Source organism: Musca autumnalis, unplaced genomic scaffold (assembly GCF_047663935.1).
Source record: "Musca autumnalis isolate F117 unplaced genomic scaffold, ASM4766393v1 scaffold_5, whole genome shotgun sequence".
Taxonomy (NCBI): Eukaryota; Metazoa; Arthropoda; class Insecta; order Diptera; family Muscidae; genus Musca; species Musca autumnalis.
Window position 1 is genome coordinate 117,741,738 of NW_027412088.1, and position 25,892 is coordinate 117,767,629.

The 25,892-nt window shown below is 32.8% G+C and overlaps 1 protein-coding gene across 28 annotated transcripts in view; it reads left to right on the forward strand.

The window, feature by feature from the left end:
* The window catches only part of Pde8 (phosphodiesterase 8), a 279,303-nt gene that overhangs the window by 191,334 nt on the left and 62,077 nt on the right, over window positions 1-25,892 (forward strand). For 14 of the 28 annotated variants that reach the window (XM_073955384.1, XM_073955383.1, XM_073955386.1 and 11 more), the window contains one exon: window positions 12,062-12,165. In XM_073955384.1, coding sequence (XP_073811485.1) covers window positions 12,062-12,165 — 104 coding nt within the window. Of the gene's footprint in view, window positions 1-11,283; window positions 11,430-11,483; window positions 11,685-12,061; window positions 12,166-12,873; window positions 13,287-25,892 lie in introns of those variants that run through there. The other 14 variants (XM_073955365.1, XM_073955371.1, XM_073955367.1 and 11 more) reach the window with 8 other exon arrangements.

A 25,892-nucleotide genomic window follows, 5' to 3' on the forward strand; every position in this document is an offset into this window, starting at 1 on the left:
TTTTGTTCCAGTACTGCAAAAATCTACTAGTTTTTACTATTTTTTTTCGATAACATAAAGGAAAAAATGTTATCGTAGTAAAATTTAGTAGTTTCTTGCAGGTTCTGGAACAGACCATATGTATAAACATTTGTTTCACTAGTTGAAACAAATAATAGGTTTGTCCTATTACTTGATAATTTTTACTAAATGTCAAAATTCGAAACATTCGTAATAATTATCACAAACTATCGAGTACACAGTTGTTGTTCTACAAAGAAATGTATTTTATGTTTTGTTTTTTTTTTTATTATTTTTTAATAATATATTTATTTAATCCATATAACAAATATTACAGTACAATTACGCCTCTGCGCCACTAAGGCTTATAAGAGGCAAGCTGTTTGTTTGTTTGACTTTTGTTTTCGAAGTACAAAAATACAAACCATATCAATGATTTTCTCAAAGGAATTATTAACACACTTGTCTAAAACTCTAATATTCATTTTTCTTCCTTACGTTTACACTCGTTTCAAGCATGCACAATTCCTACAGTGCGCTGTTTTAAAATAAGATTAATTTACTGATGGTATCTTTTAATATTCAATATGGCTTCGCTATTGTGGTGCTCTCGTAACACTTTTAAATTGAATTTGAAATTTTTTTTCAATTTTTTTAATCGATCACGGATTCGATTGCAGCTATCTTTTTAACTACAGGCAAAGCATGGTCATCAAAATGTTGTTTTAAAATATCGTTGAATTTGTTCGTTGAATTTACATGCCTACTCCACCATTCTCTATAAATAAGCCATACGAATTATGTATTAAAAAATTGAATTACGGATCAGCAAAATTTTTATGAAACATTAAATTGCGCTATACATATTTTCCGATGTACAAATTTGGTTTAGTTGGATTCCATTTAAGACGTAAATACATCAAAATGTAGGGGATTTTCTTAGATCTTCAACTTTAAACGGTCAGACCTTCTTTTTTCACAACGGATACAGTCGAAATCGCTTATAACGTCGTCTTTTATAACGTCATATCGCCTATAACGACGAAATCCAAAAGTCCCGAATTTCTGCCCTTTATGCCCCACACAAATAAATATCACTTGCAACGACATCGTTTGTAACAACATATCGGTTGTAACGTCGTCCTTCTGGCAAACATTTGGATTTTGCTTTCGGTTATAACGACAAACCATTCCAAGAAAAAAACATTTTGCTCTACTTTTTGTTGCATTTTTCAAGCTGAGAAACTGAAATCGCAATTCAGTTCAACACAAAATCTTGTGAAATGAAGGTGTTTTTAATTAAATGATTTTTTAGCGAAGATTTTGCTAATTATAGCAAATAGTGCATAAGCCGAATTTCATGTACCATCTATGTCAGATGCATGTCTAGCTGTAGAAACACTTCAGAACTATATAAACTCAGGAGATGTTGCAAGCAAAGTGTTTCAAAAAGCCTTCGAAAACTCACATCTGAGTTAAAATAAAAACTTATGAATGCCTATAAGTCATTTATACTAAATGTTGGGAAATTGCATTTAAGGCGACGATTTATTTAAATAAAAACCAATATATTTATGCCCAGAAATCAGTATATAGATCAATCTCGCCTCATTTAATCATATCGTTTATAACGACTATCGATGATAGCGTCCGAATTTCGTCGGTCCCTTGACTGACGTTATAAGCGATTTCGACTGTATTTAGTATTTTTTAACATTTGAACCCCCTGAGCGTATGATACATATTATAATTTTTCTAAGTAAAATGAATAATACGCTCGGGTGTTCGACGAACACTGTTCGAACGTTAAAAAAATATAAAAAAAAAAACAAATATTTAAAAAATTCCAAAACGAATCATTATTTAACCGATTGTACTGTTTTTCCTCAGTTTAAATAATTTGTACCATGCACTATGGTCTCAAATCCAAATTTTCTGGCCAAAACTATTTCAACGTCCAACAAAATATCTAAAATCGGACCGTATATTTTATGTGGGGGCTATGACAAAAATTGACCTATTTTCAAAAAAATGATACATACTTGTTTTCTACACTCTGAAACCCTTAAATATGAATTTTAAGGAAAATCGGTGTATAGATGTGGGTATTACCGTTCTATTTCAATTGGATACTAGGTACAGTCACAACAGGTATTTACAAAAATTCTCTTATCTTAAAATAGAAAAATCCACTTTATTTTAGCCGTGGCTAATTTGAGCAAGATTTGACTTCTGAATTTATTAGTACAAACCCCCTGCTAGCTTCCAAATTCGATTTGGTGGTGGACATATTTAAACATTTTTTCTAAATTTAAATATATTAAAAAAAATTATAAAAAATAATTTTCAATATATGTATATAAAAACATTGATTTTATACGCTAATTTTACAAATGTCTTAGTTCTTTTTGTAAATATTATGAAAGTACTCACTAACAGTTTCCCGATTCATAATAACTTTGCTCTCACTTCTGTATATTTATACAGCGACACAATATAACAAAAATTGTATATTTTACAGCACAAAGTCTGTTATATTTTTACATAAAAAAGTGTCAATTTTGGTACTGCGCCAATCAACGGAAACTAACGGTATTTACAAAAACTAATTATTTTCGGTTGACTTGATGTGGTTTTTATTATTCTGGGCAAAAACAAATAAAAATTTTGAAACTTCAAAAAATAGTTTTGGTCAAAAAAATCCTGCTTGAAACCATAGTGCCATGGTTTAATTAAAACGATTGGCTAAAGCTTTCTGTCAGTTTAATTTTTTTCTTTCGAGTGTTCCTAACACTTCAAAACAATATACACAATCTGTGTATGTGTGTGTACTAGGCCTGGGCGATTTGAAAACCTTAATGGGCACTTCGCGTTTCGGATTTCTGGGATTGAACTGAGCAAAAATGTCCACTAGACCATAGGTCTACAGTGAAAATCGAGCCTCCCGATTTTGACTTTAATTTTTTATCCACGTTTTTTTGGACATTTTGGCATATAACGGCCAAACCATTGAGATTTTCGATCCAACACAAAAACAAAAATTAAAATTAGCGAAGACAGTAATTAAGAACTCTCTAATACATCGCAAAAGCATTGGGATGCTCCTTCAGGCATTTTTGGCCTTGAAAAGGTGCAAACTTTTCGGAAAATGACGATAAATGGCACTGTGCTACAAAAGTTGACCAGAAAAATATTCAAGCGTTCTGACGCAAAATTCTATTATATTGGGACCCATGGACAACGAAAATGCCTTTAGTTCTTTTGGGTCATTTCGTTTTATTTTTTTATAACCGTAAAAGTAGTGAAAATCTGGGTTTCTTACATTTTCCAATATAAACGAGCATATCTTATTTTTCTCGCAATGGATTTCCATTGATCCTTCTTCGTTTTAAAGGGGTGAATAATATTTTTAAAACAAGTTATTTTTTAAATCGGTTAACAAATGGCTATGTTATAGTGGTTTAAGTCTGAAGAACCCCACAAAAAAAAAACTATAACCGAATTTCTCACAATTTTCAAAATAAATGTTGAACAAAACAAAGAAACATTATATTTTTGAAAAGATCTTATTCTAAAGATATTATTCAACCCTTTAAAATAGGCCTGCTCACACACATACAAACACATTTTGTTATTGTGTTGGTTTTGAAACACAGACATTTTGATAGTTTCCCAACATACCATTCAGTCTGATTTTATAAAATTTACGAAAAACAATTCGAATAAATACATTCTACAATTACACGGATAAGCTAATAATTAGCATACACATTCATTATTTTTAAGAGAATCAAGTTTCGTTTATTCTCCAGTGGCTACATTAAAATTTATAATTCAAATATGATGTTCTGTTCGAGTAAAGTTGGTTTGTTGGGTTGTCTTGTGTATTGGAAAAAAATGTGTATATTGAAAGTTTTCATTTCAAAAACAAAAGCTCTCTTCTTCAATTGAGTGAGTGAGCAAATTGACACACACCGACAGAAGAAGTGCGCCCTTTGAGCAGCCTTGCTTTAAAAGGAAGAAGGATTTACCTCTTTACTTATACCATGATTTGTATATATCAAAGATGTAAATATATTAGGATGGGAAAACTCAATGGTGAAAAATTATCAATAGATGGAGTTAGCCTCTGCAGTTACGATATCATAACAACATTCTGTTAAACGAAAACCGTTATTCTCTCAAATGCATCGGAATATTGACAAGAAACAAATTTAAACTTAAAAGTGACGGCATTCATTGTTGTTTTTATTAAAAAAAAAAAAAAACAAATAAAAGTAAAGAAAAAAATGTTGCCACAAAACTCGACGGGTATGTTTTCTTTGTGGAACAAATGGGAAAGAAAAACGATTAACATTGCTGTTATTTATTCCAGTAAATTGTTTAGCCATCTGTAACCAAAATTTCGAACTATTATCATATGTTTTTGGAAAATGCATGTGTACTACTATTTTTTACTACGATAACATTTTTCCTTTATGTTATCGACCATTTATTTCTATACGTCTTTGTACATATTTTGCAAAAACGTAGAGAAGTAAAGACTAGAAGAAATGCATTTTCCAAAAACATATGCTAATAGTTCCACATTTTGGTTACATATGGCTACACAACTCACTGGAATTGATAACAGCAATGCCAATCATAAAAAAACATAAACGTTGTGTTTTGTGGCTAGAATTTGTTTCTTTACTTTTCTTATTGTTTATTTAATAAAAAATATCAAAAGCGAATGCCGGAAATTTTGAGTTTTATTGTTTTTCTTGTCAATATTCCAATGAGTAACAGTTTTCGTTTAACAGAATGTTGCTATGATATCGTAGCAACAGAGGTTAACTCCCTCTACAGTTAATTCTTCACAATTGACTTTTCCTATCTTATAATATGGACATCTTTGTATTTTGGATCAACTTTAGTGGAACTTTACTCAAAAATTAAAGTACATGGAACTAATGAGATTCTTGTTGAATTCAGTTTTGCGATTTACCCCGCGAAGCAACTAGAAATGCACTTAAAAGTTGCACATTTGTTTTACAAAATTTATTTTCCTTAAAAATTGATTTTAGCTTTGTTTAATTAATAGAGTGGTACAAACAAATGCCAAGTTAGTTGACTATAGTTTTTTGTCGCTTTTCTAATTACTGACAGTTTTTTTAATTATTTGGCGTTTATAGAGTTGTAATATCTAATTCAGTTTGGCTGCTATTCGTTCCCCAAAAATGAGATTTTTTAAAAGTCTACCAAACAATTTTTTTATAATATTTGGAGGTTTTTAAAAATGTTGTTGTGAGTTGCAGAATAAATCACACATTTTTTGAGAGGTAGGATATTTTTCGTTGGACAAACCAAAAAATAGCTGCAGGTTTGAGCAGGTTTGAGAGATATGCGACTTTTTTTAAAAGTCATTGGAATATTCGTATATCTATATTTTGGAAAATTTGATAGAAGAACCGGTATTAGATGTCATTGTTGCTTTCACTTATGCCAAAATGGGTTCACCATTACTAAGAAATGTTGATTTTTATAGTTTGAAGACTATTCTTGCCAATTTCATTCACATTATATTGAAACAAGTAAGCCAAGGCTATAGCCGACTATGTAATACCCTACACCACTATCCCTGTGCGTAAGCTTTTGACTGGTAAAATATAAAAATATTAAAATTGGGATATCTTAGCACCTTTGCTCAGAATATTAATACAGGACAATTTTGTTGAAACGGATCTTCAGTGCAACTCCAATAATAAATTGAAAAGTGGGATGTACGCCAATTATCAATAGTCTTCATCCCCATCAAAGGGATGAAGATGATATTTTCTACTTTCCTTGCCAGGTTTTGCTTTCGATATACCTCTTACAGAAGAGTGATAATCGCTTTGAAATAAAACGTTGAACTTTTCTCCAAATAAGTTTTTTTCACATTCCAACCCCTGAATAATATCCGACCATTACCAAAAACAGTAGGTTTCTTCCTCTGTGGGACGCCCATTAACACCCAAAATTTCGTGACGATCCAATCAAAATTGCGACGTGTAGCGTGATTACAAAAAAATTAAAAATGGGATGTATAAATGACCATTGCGATTTGGCTGTTCCGATATATTCGTTTTTTGACCACCTACGACAACCTACGTTACATCGCTGCAAAGGTGATATTTTCTACTTTCATTAGCAGGTTTTGCTTTTGATATACCCCATATAGAAGCGGAGATATTCGCTTTGAAATAAAACGTTGACTTTTTCTCCAAATAAGGTTTTTGCCCTTCCCGACCCCTGAATATTATCCGACCATCACCAAAATCAATAGGTTTCTTCCTCTGTAGGACACCCATTAACCCCCAAAATTTGGTGACGATCCGATTAAAATTGCGACCTGTAGCGTGATTACTAAAAAATGGAAAGATGGGATGTATTAACGACTATTGCGATATCTCCGTTATTTGGCCACCTACCCCAATCTACTTTGCATGATTGTACAGATGGGATGTTCTACTTTCATAGTCAGACTTTGCTTTTGGAAAAATGAAAATATTGGTTCTATTAGCGGCTATTGCGATATCTTCGCTGTTTAACCACCTACTACAACCTACATCCGACCATCACCAAAATCAATACCCTCACCAACACCCAAAATTTGGTGACGATCGGATTAAAATTGCATGATTACAAGGTTTAGATGGACAGACGGACAGACGGACACACATAGCCAGATCGACTCAGCTCGTCGAGACTTCCATTTTGGTATATATATATATATATATATATATATATATATATATATATATATATATATATATATATAAAGTACAATACCTAAAAACGCAATTAAGCAAGGGTCACATTTGAGGATTACAAGAATTTTGACCTTAAATAACGGCATTTAACCCCCAAAATTTATTTTCTTTTTCTCTAAAATATATCTAGGACACCCAGAGACATTCGCCGAAACAATGAAATGTATAAATTTTGCTGCTATATATATATATATATATATTATTTATTTTTACTGCTATACCTAACTTACGCCGTGACGTACACAAATATTTCACCTTCCTACCACAACAATGCCCAAATACGCTTTGACCAAAATCCCGTTTACAACACAAAACCGCGATATAAAAGTTTTCTTCATTCGTATAAACAATTAATTTTCCTTTGCAATAAATTGATTTGCATGATTATTTTGCTTTTTGTTTACAAAATACAAAAGCGATATATATATATATATATATATATATATATATATATATATATATATATATATATATATATATATATATATATATATATATATATATATATTACCGCGGATAACCGCGTTGTCCTGATTAACGAGTGTCCGGATTATCGAGACTATATATATATATATACATATTTTTCTTACCTCGATAATCCGGATATCAATATTTATTTCCTATCTTGAGCAATAGATTCTTGTTTATTTCATTAAAGTTTTCATTCTTAGCAATTGGTGTATAAATAAGAAAAATTAAGTTTTTCAACGTTTTCAGTCCAAATCCATCGATGGCTGACTATGATAAGAAACAGTATTTTAAACCTAGTATTGGGTAGCATAGTTCCCCTAAAAATCGATGTTGGGTGTTCCTTTCCTCTAAGGGAACTAGTTCATTAGACCTCCGATTAGTAACAAATTCCATTGGAACTGTGTAATGTATTCCAATTATATTTTATCTACAGATGTTTAAGACATTTAAAGCTAACTCATTTTTTGATTTACCGACAAAATCGGTAAAACTAAAAGGCAAAATTATGAAAACGCATGACTCCTTTTATGTTCATTTTTATATATATATATTTATTATAAGTTGGTTTTGGCCAAAAAGTTTGTAACGCATCGAAATAATGGTCGTAGACCCATACTTATATATACCAAAATGAATGTCTTGACGAGCTGAGTCGATCTGGCTATGTCGCAATTTTGATCGGATCGTCACCAAATTTTGGACGTTGATGAGGGTCCCGAAGGGGAAGAAGCCTATTGATTTTGGTGATGGTCGGATAATAATCAGGGTTCGGAATGGGCAAAAAACCTATTTGCGGCAAAAGTCAACGTTTTATTTCAAAGCGAATATCTCCGTATCTATAAGGGGTATATTAAAAGCAAAGCCTGCTAACGAAAGCAGAAAATATCACCTTTACAGCGATGTATGGTAGGTTGTCGTAGGTGGTCAAACATCGAAGATACCGCAATAGTCGCTTATAGAACCCAACTTTTCATTTATTCGATTTTAATTCTAATGACGAATGACACAGCTTTTGTTGGATACTTTCCAAAAACAAAACCTGACTATGAAAGTAGAAAATCCTGTCTTTACAATGATGCAAAGTAGGTTAGCGTAGGTGGCCAAATAACGGAGATATCACAATAGTCGGTAATACATCCCATTTTTCCACTTTTAAAGAAATCACGCTACAGGTCGTAATTTTGATCGGATCGTCACCAAATTTTTGGTGTTGATGGGGGAAAAAGCCTACTTATTTTGGGGATGGTCGGATAATATTTAGGGGTCGGAATGGGCAAAAAACTTTTTTGGAGAAAAAGACAATGTTTTTTTCCAAACCGAATATCTCAGCTTCTATAGGGGGTATGCCAAAAGCAAAACCTGCTAATGAAAGTAGAAAACGATGTAAAGTGGGTTGTTGTAGGTGGTCAAACAACGAAGATATCGCAATAGCCGCTAATAGAACACAACTTTTCATTTTTGCGATTTTAATAATAATAACGAATATGACAGCTTTGGTTGGGGACCTTCCAAAAACAAAGTCTGAAGATAAAAGTAGAAAATCTCATCTTTACAATGATGCAAAGTAGGTTGGCGTAGGTGGCCAAATAACGGAGATATCGCAATAGTCGTTAATACATCCCATTTTTCCATTTCTTTGTTATCACGCTACAGGTCGCAATTTTGATCGGATCGTCACGAAATTTTGGGTGTTAATGGGGGTCCCACAGAGGAATAAACCTATTGATTTTGGTAATGGTCGGATATTATGCAGGGGTCGGAATGTGATGGTTGATGGTTGGCATACATCCCACTTTTCCATTTTTTTATTTGAGTTATTCTGACGATGCACTTAAACGCGTTTCAATAAAATTGACCTGTATTAATGAAGACATTCAGAGCAAAGGCGCTAAGCTATCCCAATTTTAATATTTTGAATTTTACCAGTCAAAAGCTTATCCACAGGGGAAGTGGTGTAGGGTATCGCATAGTGGGCCCCGGCCCGACTTTAGCCTTGGCTCACTTGTTTGATATAAAAATCACCGGTAACTATGATTGATTGTTATATTGTATTCTCGTATTTATAAAACCAATAGACTTAAATTTCATTGTCTTATTCGAAAGCTATAACATTTATATAAAACTAGATTCACTTTCGGCAGTTTTGTTGAGATGTGTATTATTTTATTGTTGTAAAATAATTAAGACAAATCTCGGGTTTTGTTGTTTTTAAATTTTAAAACAACAAGTTTTATTTAAAGTGGGATGTAGTTAAATTTATATAAAACAAAAGCTTTTTTGGTTTCGGCGACAAGGTAAAGTCAGTTGCTAATGTTCATAGAAATGGCTAAAATATATATTCACCAAAATGATATGAGTGCATTTGAATTCTGAAGTTATATCTCAAGTCGTAAGAGGTTCATGTCCCATGCACACTGAAAATCAATATGTGTACATGGACTAAGAAGTTTATATCCTTGAAAACATTGAATAAATACACACCGATTGTAGAGAAGTTTTAGACTGCACAGGAAATATCACCTAAATTTCGCTGAAAAGTAAAATTAAAAAGTAAATTTGGTAGTCAGGAGAGCTGATTGTAGAGAAGTTTTAGACTGCACAGGAAATATCACCTAAATTTCGCTGAAAAGTAATATTAAAAAGTAAATTTGGTAGTCAGGAAAGCTGCTTAAAATGTTGGAAACCCGGGATATTTGCTTAATACGAATTAGATGTCAGGTTATTACCTAGTAAACGTGCGATATTAATGATTTTAACTTACGAAATTATGTGTTTTCTGACCATTGATAAGAAGTATTGTACGACTGCAAGTAGATTAATATAGTTTAATTTAATTAGTAAAATAGTTGTATATGAAAATCTTTGCACCATAAAAAATTGTAAATTTATTAACAGTAAAATTATCCAACATCAATTAAACTACATTTTAGCCGATAGCCTTAGATGCTAGTGCTATTTTTATATAATGTTATTTTATTACCATAAATATGTCAATAAATAAATAAAAAAGGCTCTAATGTGTACGGCGTTTTACATTTGAAACCCAGTGGTTTTATTATTAAACGAAGTGTCCTGAACGATGTTTTACTAAAATAGACCTTACATACCCTGTAAATGTAATTAATTAAATTTTATGAGGAAATTAACCTAAATTTCAAAGTTTTGAGTTACTACCCTTTTGTTGAACAGGTGCGATATGTAAATAACAATTTTGTTTTTGTTTTGTTCATACCGACGGTAGTTTGCTCTCTATTCGTCGTTCAACACCAAATTATAATTTAATTACTTAATTTTCCATACACAATTTTGTGAGCGAACAGCATTGTTCAACTTAAATTATTCTGCGAACGACGAAAAAATATGTCCCATCTCTGAAAAATGAGAGTATTTATCGAAATAACTTAATTATGACAGACAAAATTCAAAATTTATGAAAACACCAACATTTTTAGAAAAACCGCAAAATATGAATGAAAAGTAAACGGAGGAACGATTAGTATACATTCAAAGCATAGTAAATTATGTCTTCTCTTTCATTGCAGTTACATTTCGTGTCGATTGTTTCAAGTTCTCGAACAAATCCTGAAACTAAAATCAAATGCCTGTCTGAAAGTCTATATACCAAAAAGTTATTTTGCGGGTCTCTCCTTGTTAATTCTGAAAATAAAAATTGAAAAATGTATTGAAATCACTAAAACATTGAGAAAAAATAGGAAACATGAATGAAAAGAATATAATTTAATATGAAATTGATATTTGAACGAAAGACAATTATTTTTCCAGTTCATATTAACTAGTTGTACATGTCTTTTTGTTGAAACTTCCTTTAAAATAAAAAAGTATACAAATATGAACTATGTTGATATGAAATATGTACCATGTCCAAGACAAAAACAAAATACATGTATTTCAAATTTGAAATACATTTATATTGTTTTCGTTTTAAATAACGCACAAGCAACACGCAATTATTTAGGTAAGCCCCTTAAAACACAAGCTAGAAATAAACATCTGATATTGAAAACATTACACAAATTAAAAAGAATTGAAGTTTTTCAATAAATTTTGCTCATTGCGTCCTTGAACTATAGAAGAAGTATCTCAGGAAAATTCATCCAATGCCACATTATAAAACCCAGCGAACTAAAATAGAACAAAGGCCTGGTAACTAACGTGATTGACCTTAAATGCAGTCACTATTCTTGTCATCATTTTAAGGAGACTTGTTGGATGCTTATCCTAGTTCCGAAGCTCGCAGTTCACGCCCATCGGTCCCTTCCTTGGATTTGACGAGATCATCACTACTACCTCGATTCAGTTTTGCAGGTTTAACCCAAATACCTAGTGTCCATTTCGAAGGCTTTGACGATGTGAAGGTTGTCCCCAGGACTGTTCCTGCGACGTTTTCTCCCTGTCCAGGTGAAGTTTTATCAATTCAGCTTGCCATGGTAGCACATGCTCGTATTTTGTAATTCAAAGATGAATTATGAAATACGCTGAAGTTGAATTTTTGATGCTCAATATGTATGTGTGGAATAAATAATAGAAAGAAACAATGATACAAAGTAGAAATTTCTTTGCACCATTACGTGCATAGTGCACTCCATTACTACTGATTTTTAGTTATCGTCAAAAATCGTAGAATTTAAAATGCTTAACTAAAAATCTGACAACTATTAGCATATTTCCTTCCATTTTATATTGTTATTTTGTTCTAGGTTTATTTTTCACAAGCCTTTTAGCTACAACATATCCATTTATTTTTCACTAAATTATTCATTTATTTGTTTTTTTAGGTACAGGTACTTCTGGAACAAGTTCATCGGGTGGCGGAAGACCTGGACATAGGAAGTCGTCACCAGCTTTAACTCCTGATGAGGATTTAGTAGACCCAAATCAAGTAAGTTATTTTAATCATTCTTCATAAGTTACACAACTCTGTTTGGATGTCAATATCAAAAAACGTCGTTCCCGCATTACTGTAGCCACTTCACAAAAAATATCGGACAACTTGATGTGAATGCCGCCAAGACATTTACTTTTGTTTGATTACATATTGTTTACCGCCGCATGTTCGAAACTGTCATGCCACATGTTTCCAATATCGTTATGAGAAGATAAACCAGTACCGATTAAACCAAAACGTACATTTTTAGTACGGTTTTCAAAATATTGATTTGCCATACCTGATCATTGTGCAGGTATACTACACAAATACATACATATATTACCATTTTTATCTCTCCTTATCGTCAAGCCAAACCATTGGGCAACACAAGGTCTGTCGAAGAGAGAACGAAACCACGATAAGGTAAAAATCGATGACCGAGTATGAGTAATTTTATAGATTTTCATAAAATGAGAATTAAATAAAATAAATAAGTTATTTCTGAAATACCCTGTAATTGCTGTTTCGTCCTCTAAAATGAAAATCCTACATAACTTTCTCTCTGTCTCAAACATTAGAGTGCCTCATCGGTGTTACTCATTGCATTTCCATGCCAATACTACATACACTGCCTACTCTGCCACTTCCCTACTATTAATCAGCAATACAATTAAATAATTTTCGTTGAGAACTCAATGAAGAATGCCAAAGAGTTCAATCGAATTATTCCACTTTGTCAGTTCTTTAAGCTGTTTCGATTGCTAACGATCGCTCGACTCAGTTCCTCTGTTTCGTATAGTAGCCAACACGAAAAAACACACGAAATTTAATCGACCATACTATAATCCACGTTCACTTATCGGTCTGATCTCTTTATTGAACGACGCTAAAATTTGTCGGGAGTGTAGAAAACTACATATAGTGTTTATGTATTTACATACCCTAAAATGTCAATCATTTTGTGAAGATCTAAAAAATAGGTGCAATATATGTATGTCAATAAGAACGCAACACAAGGACGAAGTGTCCATTAATTAAAAAAAACAACCAAATTAAATGAAAATCAAATATCGACTTATGATTGGAAATATCATTGGATTATATAATCTAGATATGCACGTTTGTAACAATACGTATGTATATAGACATCGTTTGATTTTCTTTTTAAACTCTCACGAATACTTATGCGCTTATGTAAACTAAAAAGATACGTTTCTAAATATCAAACCTATTCGTTTATATCTATGTACATATGTATGTATGTACATATGTACGTAAAAAATAAACAAACAGTAAAACATTTGCGGTGATGTGACCAAAACAGTTGTAAAAACACTCCTCAGAATACACACAGAAATAATTTGTATCGATATTTTATACAAAAAAAATTCTTTTTGTTGTGGTTCTTCACTTCCAGTTAGAAACCGATAGATAATTAATTGGCTGACGAAAAGGGGCTAATGTGATATTGCACATTCTATGAAATTTTTTAATTTCTATGAAAAATAAAATTGTGGTATACTAGAAACGGTTCAATTGTATAAACATATACATACATAAATCACACAACGGGTTTCAACATACCAGATTAAATACATCAGTGCTAGATAGGATGTATTTAAAAATCTGAACATGGACGCATTCGAGAATATCGTCTACTGTTTAATTGTATTCAAATTTACTGCAGAGATTTTAGAACATGACAAGGGACAATTTTAATAAACGTTTCTTTACAAACAACTCACAGATCACGAAATACTCTTATTAGATCACAAATTGTATATCCTCGACTTCCATCACCACAAAGAAATTGTGAAACTGACTTTTAAATGTTCCCGAACCAAAAAATCACTAAATAAGCTTTTGCATAATAATATATGTATGTTTATCCACATTTTGGGCCGAATTGCCTATAATTTGGCATTTAGAGTTCCTAGAGGTAAAAAACTTATCTATCGAGAATTATGAACATAAGTCCATTTTATGGTATAGCCCACATATACCGAAACAAATAATTATTCCATATTAGTTCAGTACATTTCGTGGTGGAACTTAAGGCGTTTTTACTTGTTTTTTTATAGTCTTTTTTTATAATACCATAGTCGTTGTTCTGTAAAAAATTGACATTATTTACCAAGGGTAAGGCAGGGAAGACTATAGTTTCGGATCTTGCAATAGATCCTTATCCTTTATTAAACAAAGAACGTTTTATACCCAAGTGACAAATATTCACTCGACTTTTGTTCTCAATGCGCGGTCCCGAGTTTAGTCCACCCATTTTTTTCGGACCGACTATGTGACACCCTACATCACTACTTCTGTACATAAGCTTTTCACTGATAAACGTTCTGTTATGGAGATAGTAAAGTTAACAGCAACACTGGTTTTTATACCAAATGACTTAGAACGAACTGAACCAAAATAATTAACCAGTAACGAAAGTATCAAAGTCGGGCGGGCTGACTATATGATACCCTACACCTCTGTGATTTCGATATAATATGGTACACATATTGCTAGACCGAATTCAAATCGGACGGATATAGCGTGTTTGGCGCAGCAAATACGTGAAATCGGCCCAAAATATATACTGGAGCTGTATCCAAATCTGAACTGATTTCGATAAAATTTGGCACATTTATTTTTAGAGTGAATTCAGTGGCACATTCTACATTTCATCGAAATCAGATATGTATAGCGTGTTTGGTGCAGTAAATATGTGAAATCGTCCGAAAATGCGGACGGACATGCATAAATCGACTCAGAAGGTGATTTTTATGTACCTGCCTAGAAGGAACTATGGGTCTATCTCGTTTACTTTTGTATGTTACATACAAATGCACAAAGACATAATACCACAGGGTGGTGTAGGGTATAATAATTAATTTTATATTTGACTACATACAAAGGTCTGCTGGTCTTCTTGATTAAAATTGTATACATATGGGCACAAATTTGAAAAATTGAGTTTTCCTTTTTAAAAAAATCAAAAAAAAATGTTGATGCTACATCAATGATTTTTGGTACATAGATAAAGAAAAAAATCGTCATTCAAAAAATATTTTTTGTTAATAACCTTGACCACAGTGATGCGCCCAACGACAAAAATTAAAAAAATCATGTCGTCATTTTAAAAATTTAAAGATGCAAATCGCTTTAAAACGTTCCAAATTTTTCGAAACTCAACTTATTTTTTCCAATTTTTCGCGGTTCTTAAGGAGAAAAAGCCGCACAAGCATGACTAATTTTGAAGAAAAAATTGTATTTAAAAATGAGAAAAAATGGTTATGAAACAAATTGCTGTTTTTAATGCCTTAACTTAAGTTGAATTATTTAGTAAATTGTTATAGCTTCATTTTTCTAGTTGTGAAAATTCCTCTAAATTGCAAGGGTTGCCATATATTTTGGTTACAATATCGGTCAAAATGAAAAAAATTATATATAGATGTATGGATTTCCTTAAAGTTTAAGTTACTTTCCACAAATTCGCACAAATGGCCACTAGTACCAAAGTGAAGCCTAGCGCCTGTAGATTTCAAAACTGTAGAGACTTTTTGCGGAAATTTGCGGTTTTTGCAGTTATGACCAAAAGTTTAACACCCTTTTTTAGTTGCTGAATTTATATTTTTTGGAATATTTTTAAGTAATTTTATTATCCTTTCCTAAATTTGGTTTCAATATAATGTTTTTTGTACTATTAGCGACCTCTATGGTCATGGTAACTTAGAACTGCAATGAAAACTCGCGAAAAACAGATTTGGGGGTATTTACTTTAACATATAACTTATTTTATTTTTGGGACACCCTAATGTTGGGCCACGCTAAAAAGTGGAGATTTTTCCCCGCATTGAGAACCAAAAATACATTATTACAAGTAATTCTGCAGACAAATGTGGTTAAATCTTATAAAGTACTAAGAAAAGGATGGTAACCCTATATGGAAGCTGTGGTCAAAAGTGAACCGATAAGACATTCCTTTATAAGATAATGTTCTGAACTCTGAGATCATTATAAGAAGATAGTCACTTAGAATATTTGGTTGACATCTGCCAAAATAAATCGATATATAAATCATAGGGGAGTAAACCAAATTATGGACTAATACTGGCAATTTTTCGTGGGGATGCTTACAATGCAATAATAACTCCTGTTACCGGATTACAGCAAATTTGGTTGAAAAATGTCTTCATAACAGTAAAATACTTAAATTCAAGATGATTCGTTTTATGGAAACAACGCGAAATTTTGAACCGAGGACCCCAATATTTTATTTTTAATAACAATTTCAGTTCGATATAGCATTTAGAAGTATTTTTGTCACACCTTCCCTTGTAAGTGCCATCACTGTGCGTTGCGCGCAAAAGATATGACCGTTTTAATTTTAATATTTAGAAAAAATCCTAAAATAATCGTGTTTTGATATAATAAGCTGTTAAAACTTATTACTGTTAACTGAATTTGTGCCCTTTACGATGATGTCAAAATACTCCTAAGATGTTTCAATGGATTCGCGAAAAATCAAATTTATTACAAAATTGTACTTTTTTGCAAATTCGTTTTTGAAATAAAAGCGCTTATGCTTACAAAAAATATGTAAAAAAATACAACAGCAGACATTGTGAGAAATAAAATGAAGCCAATGGCGTGAAGGTCGGAGCTATAATATTCATGTTATTTGCAAAAATGCGAAGATAATATGAGGAAAAAAATAAAAATTATATTATTTTAATTTTGTTGTTTTATGATTTTAAAGGAAAAGTTGAAGAACAAAATGTTAAAGTTCTTTCTCTTTTTAGTCAAAATTTCGTGCAATATATGAATATATGAATATATTCCGATGCTACCAATTTTTGCTTTATAGTTTACCTATAGTGTTTATATCATTATATTAAATCACAAGGACTTCGAATTGTGGCATAAAATTAAAATAAAGTTAAAGTAAATATTACAACTTTTGAACTGCATAGAAACCGCGTAGTAGTTAAAATGACATGATGCGCATCCGATTTTCGAAAACAGCGAATCAATCCCTTTTATTTGATATACACTTTGTGAAATTCTATTTGGTGACCACGATGTGGCATCTGTTGCATATTAGGGTGTAAAAACCAGTAAAATGGCTATGATTTCCACGAAGTACATTTACATTTTATGCGATTCCGATTTCAATGATCGCCATTAAAAATACATCATTCTATGCTGTTTCAATGCGATCAATTTTTAGGAAAAATCTATTATATCTCTGGATTCGCGATAGTCTTTAAATATCTGTTTTCGCAAATTTTAAACACGCTTATCGATCTTTTTATTTAAGTAGAACTGACACATCCAAAACTCATTTTAATACGCGATATGTTAAAAAACATTTTTTGCAAATTTTCGAAAGGGGTATCATATCCGCCGATCTAGTGGATGGATTTGTACGCGCATGGCTTATTAGATTCAGAACTCAAAACAATTATTTTACGCGGGTTTCCACAGAAATCGTAAGAAAGTTGTAAAATTTGGACAAAAAAATAGGTTTTTTAGAAAAATTTACGCACAAAAATTTTGACTTTGAGCGGAGATTGCTGCGATCCTATGAAGACTACACGCTCAACTTATACATCAAAAATGCAAATTCGCGAGTACTACAATCACATAATAAGCTTTTAAACAAATCTAGTTGCATGTCCGGATTAGAGCAAAAATTCCAAAACCACCTAGGTTTTGCTTCAAAATGTCAGAATCCTTTTGACGCGGTTAAAGTGAAAATTCGAAAAAATGGCACGTAGGAAGTTTAGTGTATGGAATGTATTCTTTAACTTTCTCTTTGAGCATTAAGCTGTGCATTGTGTTCTAAAGCTAATAATTGGACAATAACAAACAAAAACGTGTTTGCTTCAACACATTTTCCCTATATTTTTTTACCACATTAATGGTCAAAGATTCCGCACAAATAATTATTTAAAAAATCCTTCGGTGAATCATGCTAAAACAGTTCATTTTACCGATATACGTTCAGAGTTTGTGTTGATGTACAACAGTTCGCGTGTTACAATACACCAAACATACTCTTCAACATAAGTCAAATTTCTACAAATATGCCCATATGTCTTTAATACACCAAGTAGAAGCAAAGTTATTTGTCATTAAATTAAAAACTTCAAAATATAAAAATTTGAATAGCTCAGCGCCTCTGATATTTTACCATCCATGCGACATTTTGAATTAATTTAAAGGTCAGATGGGCAAGTTTTATTATCAAGCTATCCCCATGGAATATGTCCAACAGAAGCATAAATATCCGCCATGGAACTAACTTCGACAAATTGGAAATTGGGATTTTTGAGCGTCCTTTTTGTGACATTTTCTACTCTCATTGTTAGGCTTTGCTTTTGGAATACTCTTAATAGAAGCCTAGAAGCATAAGAATAGAACCTTTACTTTTTCTCCAAAGAAGTTTTTTGCCCATTTCAACACCTGAATATGATTCGACAATCACCAAAAGCTTCTTCCGCTCTGGAAACCCCTTTAAACCCGAGCCTATCCGATCAAAATTGCGACCTGTAGCGTAATTACAATATTTAGATGGACGGGCGGATACACATAACCAGATCGACTCAGCTCGTGGAGACATTAATTTTGGTATATAAGTATAGGTCTACGACCATTATTTTGATGTGTTGCGAACTTTTGGGCCAAACCAAATTATAATACCCTCCCTATATTGTGGTTTAGAGTATAAAAATGCTTTAAGTGTAAAAATAGGGATGTCCGGAGTATCAAGTAGAAAAATCTCAATAATTCGGACAATTTTAGGGCGACCTTTAATTTTTTTTTATATATGACATATTTTGGCGATCGGTTCACGTTAACCCGTGCCACCTGAGTAAGTTTTAGTCCAAGCGATGAGAATTTTTACCAGTTGTTGTGGCTAAAAACGAATCCTAGAAAAATTTGTGAAAATCGGATTGTATTTTGATATAGCTCCAATATGCATATTTGCCCGATTTTAGGTATTTTGGTCCAATATAGCTATATTAAAATACGATTTGATTTTCACACATTTTGCCGGATTCTTTTTAGCCACTGGTATTTTTTCATCGATTGGATCATAAATGTGGCTTTTAGAGAATTTTCATGAAAATGCACCTTTAACCCCATACATATTACTATGGAAAGATACAAATTAGTGGATAGGCCTTTAAAAAAAATTGGGCGCCCTAGTGTCCATACATATGAGAAGTATTGCCAATTTGTTCATATTCAATTTCAAAAAATAAAATTGTTCCTTTCGCACCAAAAATCGTTAATGTAGATTTAGATAATATCCCCATTTCGAATCCGCCAATTTTTTGTAATCACGAAGTGACTTCAGCATAATATTTGTAAAATGTTACTCAGTATTCGCAGAAATAACAAAAAAATTAAAAAATTTTCAATGTACTTTTTTCAAAATTAAGGTCCATTTACTCTTCAAAAAAATTATATAATATTTCGTTTACAATAAAAACTTCTCGGGGAATCTAATGAGGCAAAAATTATAAAGATTATTAAAAGAAAAAAGTCCTTTGCTTGCCGAATTTACTTCGCGTTCTCTAAATACTCCACTCCTATAGAATTCACAGCAGACTTAATCCAGCCATCCCTCCATTCCGTTTACAAGAGGTTTCACTAGTACCCAGCAAAATTTTAGGAGCCACATGAGTCGAATAACCCATTATTGCATCACTAGTAAGCTGAAAAATAATGAGTTTTTTTCTTAGTAATGAGTACGGAGCACAGAGGGTGTGTGCCCGACAACAATTCCGAGGATTGTGTTCAGCGCTCACCGTCGGCACGCGGCAAAATAAGGAAAGTTGGTGGTGCATATTTAAGCGTTTAAAAAATTCTTATTGCTCGTACTAGGGATGGCGATCCCGAAATCCCGAAACCCGGGATTTATTTAGTTCGGGACCAGTAATTTTCGAAGTTACTTATTATGGCGTTTTGTTCACATATGAAAAATAATCATCAATAAAATGAGTTGTTAAAAATATAATTGATCAATTACGCCACGACGCACACTGGTCGAAACCACTGATCTAGCGGCGCGAAAGTCAAAAAATCGAACTATAAAATTGCGAAATATTTTCCATTGTATCGATTACAGACACTTTGCAGACAAAGATTTTATTTTTTCATTTTTGTTGTTGTAAATATTAACTCAGTTATTCACTATCAAATACAAGAGTTTTTGTTGCACCAGATTTTAAAAAATTGTTGCAAAAAATTAACTTCATATTTGTTTAAATGTTAAATAAATTCTTAATGAAAATGGACAAGATATATTTTTAATTAATAGCAGAGGGTGTGATTTAAATTATAAAAATTAGTTTGGGGTCTGGAGGTAAATTTTCAAAAAATTAAATTTTTTAGTGTTTTTATGGGTTATACTCGCTTGTTCCATAGAGTGCATCTTGTAAACTTGGCCGAACTTAAGTCCGATTATTTTTTGGGGAATGAAATTGGACTCTCTGGTACTGAATAACCACATTCGAGCTGCAAATATTTGCAAATCTTTTGATGACTGCACTTTTAAAATAAGGGATTTTGCATGAAATTCATACAAATTTAGCTGTGCATTTGTATGGGAGCTAAATCAAAATATGGACCTATCTTGAGAAATGTTTGCAAGAAGGAGTTCTACCCCAGGAGACTATATAATACCATATTATAGATAAATATGTTATTAAAATATGGGATAACAAGTAAAAATTCAACGAATCGGGGGTACCATAAAAGGGGGCTACATCGAAACATAAATCCGTATTCAAAATGTTTTGCAAGAAGATTTTATACGCAGTGAGAACACGGAATGCAAAATTACAGCCAAGTTGAATTAAAAATGTGGTCATGATATTCAAAATACCTTAGATTGGGAGGTACGGTTACATGGGGGCTATATCAAAACGTGGACCTATGTTCATAATTTTTGGTGGAAATATTTTGTGACCACTAGAAACCCCGCAGTACCAAATTACAGCTTATTTGTTACGAAATTGTGGCTTAAATCCTCAAAATACCGAAAATCGTAAGGTACCGTTATATGGGGGCTATACCAAAACATTTGCCGATATTGTTCATATTTGGCCCATTATTACCCACAGGTACAAGCTGAGTTTGTGCAAAATTTCAGTGACGTATCTCAATTCGTTTGCAAGTTATGAATTTCGCGCCGCTAGATCAGTGCTAAAAACAAGTGGGAAAAGCGTTAAGTTCGGTCGGGCCGAACTTTTTATACCCTCCACCACAAATTTCAGCCATTTCGGTGGATTAATGTGGCCACAACATTCAAAATACCGAAAATCGGAAGTTACCGTTCTATGGGGGCTATATGATGGGGCGGACCTATACCTACAAATTTCTGGGGGGGGGAAGTTTGATATCCCCAACGAAGACTAAATACCAAATTTCAGCCATCTCGGTGTGATAATGAGGCCAAAACCTTCAAAATACCGAAAATCGGGAGATATCGTCCTATGGGGGCTATATCAAAACGTGGACCTATATAAACATTTTATGGTCGAAATGTTTCTTAGCTCTGGAAACACAAAATACAAAGTTGCAACCGATTCTGTTGTCAAATGGGACTAATACATTCGAAATATATTAAAATGACGCGTACTTTTATATGGGGCGTTATATGGGGCGTTATATGGGGGCTATACCAAAACGTGGATCTATATAAACCAACTTTGGTAGGAATGTTTTTTGGCCTCTGCAGACACAAAATACCAAATGACAACCAATTCGGTGCTAAAATGGGGCAAATATCTTAAAAATTCCTTAAAACGACGACGCGTCACGCGTCATTTTGTATGGGGGCTATACGAAAGCGTGGACCTACATAGCCCACTTTCAATACCAAAAGTCCTACGTACAAATAATAGATTTTCCCAAAATTTCATCCACCTACGTCAATCCGTTCGGACGCTAGAGTGATTTCCACAGACGGACAGACGGACAGACGGACGGACATGGCTATGTCGATGTAGAATTGCACGCTGATCAAGAATATATATATAGTTTGTGGGGTCTACAATTATTATTTCGAGTAGTTACAAACGTAGTGACAAACTTAATATACCCCGATCCTATGGTGGAGGGTATAAAAAAGCTGCGACTCAAAGTGAAACGAGGCAATCTGTTTACAAGGAACATCGGAAATCTGACGACGCACAGTGAAAATGGGTACTTAAATAACAAAAGATCTTAGTGTAATATGAAAATATCTTACGAATTAGCTTTTTTGCTTAGGGAGAAATTTCTCAGAGTTCGTTGGATACAGCTTTACTTTTCATTTCATTTTATTTTTTATTCAAATATTATTTTCCTATTTTAATTGGATCAATTTATTTCATTTTTCAATAAAAATGTATTTTTTACTTTACAAATTACTCCTATGTCGGCAAGTCCCGCAGTCCCGAAATGGCCCCGAAAAAATCCGAAAACCCAGGATAAGGAATTTCGAAGTCCCGAATCCCGGGATTTTTGAAAACTTGTCCCGTTTGACATTCCTAGTTCGTACCCGTGACAGCATGTTCGGCTACAAAAAGGTTGTGCGCATAATCAAATCCAGCGTAGAGCAAAATAAAAGAAAATACACTGCAGCCCGGTTATCTGCCTCTCTGCTTTGCTTTAGTGGAGTCAACACCACATTTCTTGAAACCGTGCTTTTGTCTTTTCTTTTTTTCTCTTGAATTTTCACATTCCTTCCCTGCAAAAAAATCATTACCAAATAATGGGTTTTTATATTACTTTTTGGTACTAACCCATTGTTTAATAAGGGCATGTCGCACTGTATAACTAGTTATTCTATAAGCACTAGAGTAACTAGTTATTCTATGTCCATTAGAAGTTGAAAAATAAGCAAACAAAATTTTCTATTTTTAGAACAATTGAGATGGAATTTGTTTTCAATTTCAACACACTTCATATTTATACCCTATACCACAATGTGGAAAAGGGTATAATAAGTTTGTTTTCCCAAAAATTCATGTAACGCCGCGAAATATTCGTCGTAGACCCCTCATGTGGTATACCAAACTTCATATCTCGACGAGATAAAGCGATTTAGCGATGTGTGTCCGTCCGTCCGTCCGTCCGTCTGTCCGTCCATTAAAAATTGTAATCAAGCTAGAGGCCGCAATTATGGACCGATTGTCACGAAATTTAGTATGGAGGTCGGGTTTGGACCAGAATAGAACTGATTAGTTTTTGGCGATGATCGTGAAATGTTAAAGGGATGAAATGGACCAAAAACAAAATTTTTGCTCGATTTTGTAGCCGCTCTGTAGGTCGCAATAATAGTCCGATCGGCGCGAAATTTTAAACGTAGTTTTGGTTTGAGATGAAGAAGTAGCGTGCAAGTCAACGGTATGATCGGATAATATTTAGCGGGTTAAATTGATCAAAACTTTTGTGTGAAAATTGGTAAAATTTCTAATGCACATCTTATAACAGCTAGCCCGGAAAGCTAGTGCACAGGGATAGTGGTATAGGGTATCACATGGTCGGCCCCGTCCGACTATAGTCTGTTCTTACTTGTTTTATTTTATTTTGCTCTCTGCTGTATTTGGTCATGCGAAATTCTGTTTTGTATGGAATAGAAACTTCATATTTCATATGGAATATTTACTTCATGGAATAGAAACTTCTTATCATAACACTTTCAATATTATGTATACCAATATGTACGAGTATGTATAATAGGTTGACCCGAAAAAGAAAAAAAAATTGTTTGAAATGCCTACCCACTAATGTTTATACCCCGGATATATTCGTCGTATACCACCATGTGGTATACCAAAATTCATATCTCGACCAGATAAAACTATTTTGAGATGTGTGTCCGTCCGTCTGTCCGTCCATTCAAAATTTTAATCAAACTCTAGGCCGGAGTTATGGACCAATCGTCACATGTATGGAGGTCGGGTTCATACCAGAATAGAGACGATTAGTTTTTGGTAGTGATCGTGAAATATTTAGTGGGTAAAATAGACCGAAAACACAATTTTTATTCGATTTTGTAGCAGCTTTTTAGATCGCAATGATGGTCTAATCGACTCGAAATTTTAAGCGAGGTTTCGGTTTACGAAAAAGAAGAAACTTCCAATTTTACATGATGATCAGATAATATTTAACGGGTGAAATTTACCAAAAGGTTTGTATGAAAATTGGTAAAACTTTTAGTATAATGACTATATCTTCGTTCCTGGAAAATAGGTTCTACAGGGGTGTTATAGTAGTTATATTTAGAAGAGGAGCTCTTAACCTTTCCATTGATGCTGATGTATTTGGCCATGCTGAAGTATTTGGCCAGATAACATAGTTACAGCCTAGTGTCGCAATCATATAAAAAAAAATTCCGTGGGAGTAAGTAATGAAACCAAAACCGCGGAAACGCTTGGTTTTGGGATCCGTCATAACAACAAAATCTGCAATGTTATACCATTTTCCGAAATGCCTTTCCTTGAATAGGATCGTTACTTTTGAACGTAGAACCTTGCCCCGTCCGACTATAGCCTTCTCTTACTTTTTTTCCATTTGATCTAAAAGCCTTATATATATGAAATTTTATGCCGACCAGTTAAAGTTAACCCGTGCCACCTGATTTGTATGAAACCAAAGGTTAATTTTCACGAAAATGTTCTGAAGGCTGCAACCGAGAAAAAACTTTAGCATTACATTGTTGTGGCTAAAAACGAATTTCTACTACTTCTATAATATATGATGATCCAATGTTGCAATTTTGCAAGAGCATTTATTTCAGTCTTATGTATTAGATTCAATAAAAAAACAAATTTTGAATTTTTTGGAGATACGTCTTTGGGCATTATTTATTCACTGGTACTAAATTTTGTGTTCCAACCCATAGAAGAAAATCCCAGGAGTATTTTTTAAATTTTTAAATTAAAAATAATGTTTTTCTAATTAAAAATAATATTTTTATTCTTATAGTTTAATTGTTGACGTTTGACCTTTTTAATAAATATGAAGACATAAAAGGCACAAAAACACTGATATTTCGATGCAAAATATTAAAAAACTCACACGTTGAACTTTGACCTTGAATTCCTTTTAAATTACTGGACGGAATTGCTCGTTTTTGATTCACCGGAAAACTGACTGTGTTACTTGTCGAACAAAATGTTCAAAAGTTACAGAATTTTGACCAGAAAAAATATTATGAGCCACTGTGCGTCGTATACAATATATTTAACTTTTTGACAATAAGAAATACGATACTCTGTGACATTTTTCCCTGTTATGGCATATTGCCGAAAAAACATTAGTTGAACAATCTGATTGACCCTATAACGTATATATTCTTGATCAGCATAAAAGTAGAAGTCGATATACGATGTGCTACAGACATTTTAAAGCCAGATTTTAAGTGTTTTTTTCTTCTTGCCGAATTCCGCAAACATGTGTTTCAAGAAATCTTTTTTAAGATTCTGAGTTGTTTGATATGTATATCGAGAATGTAGACTGAACAGCTTCACAAAAATCTGCATCCAAATGCGGACATTTTGTGCGATAATTTTTTTTTTTTTGGAATCGGAATATGAAAAAATTTGCAATATTTCCCACACACATTTTGTTACAATTATTTGATGATAAATACGAAATTTTGTGAATGGTTGAAATTTAGGGAAGAACCGAATAGACTTTCCATTGATGCCCGTTATCTTGTTGTATGTGGTTAAATAAGG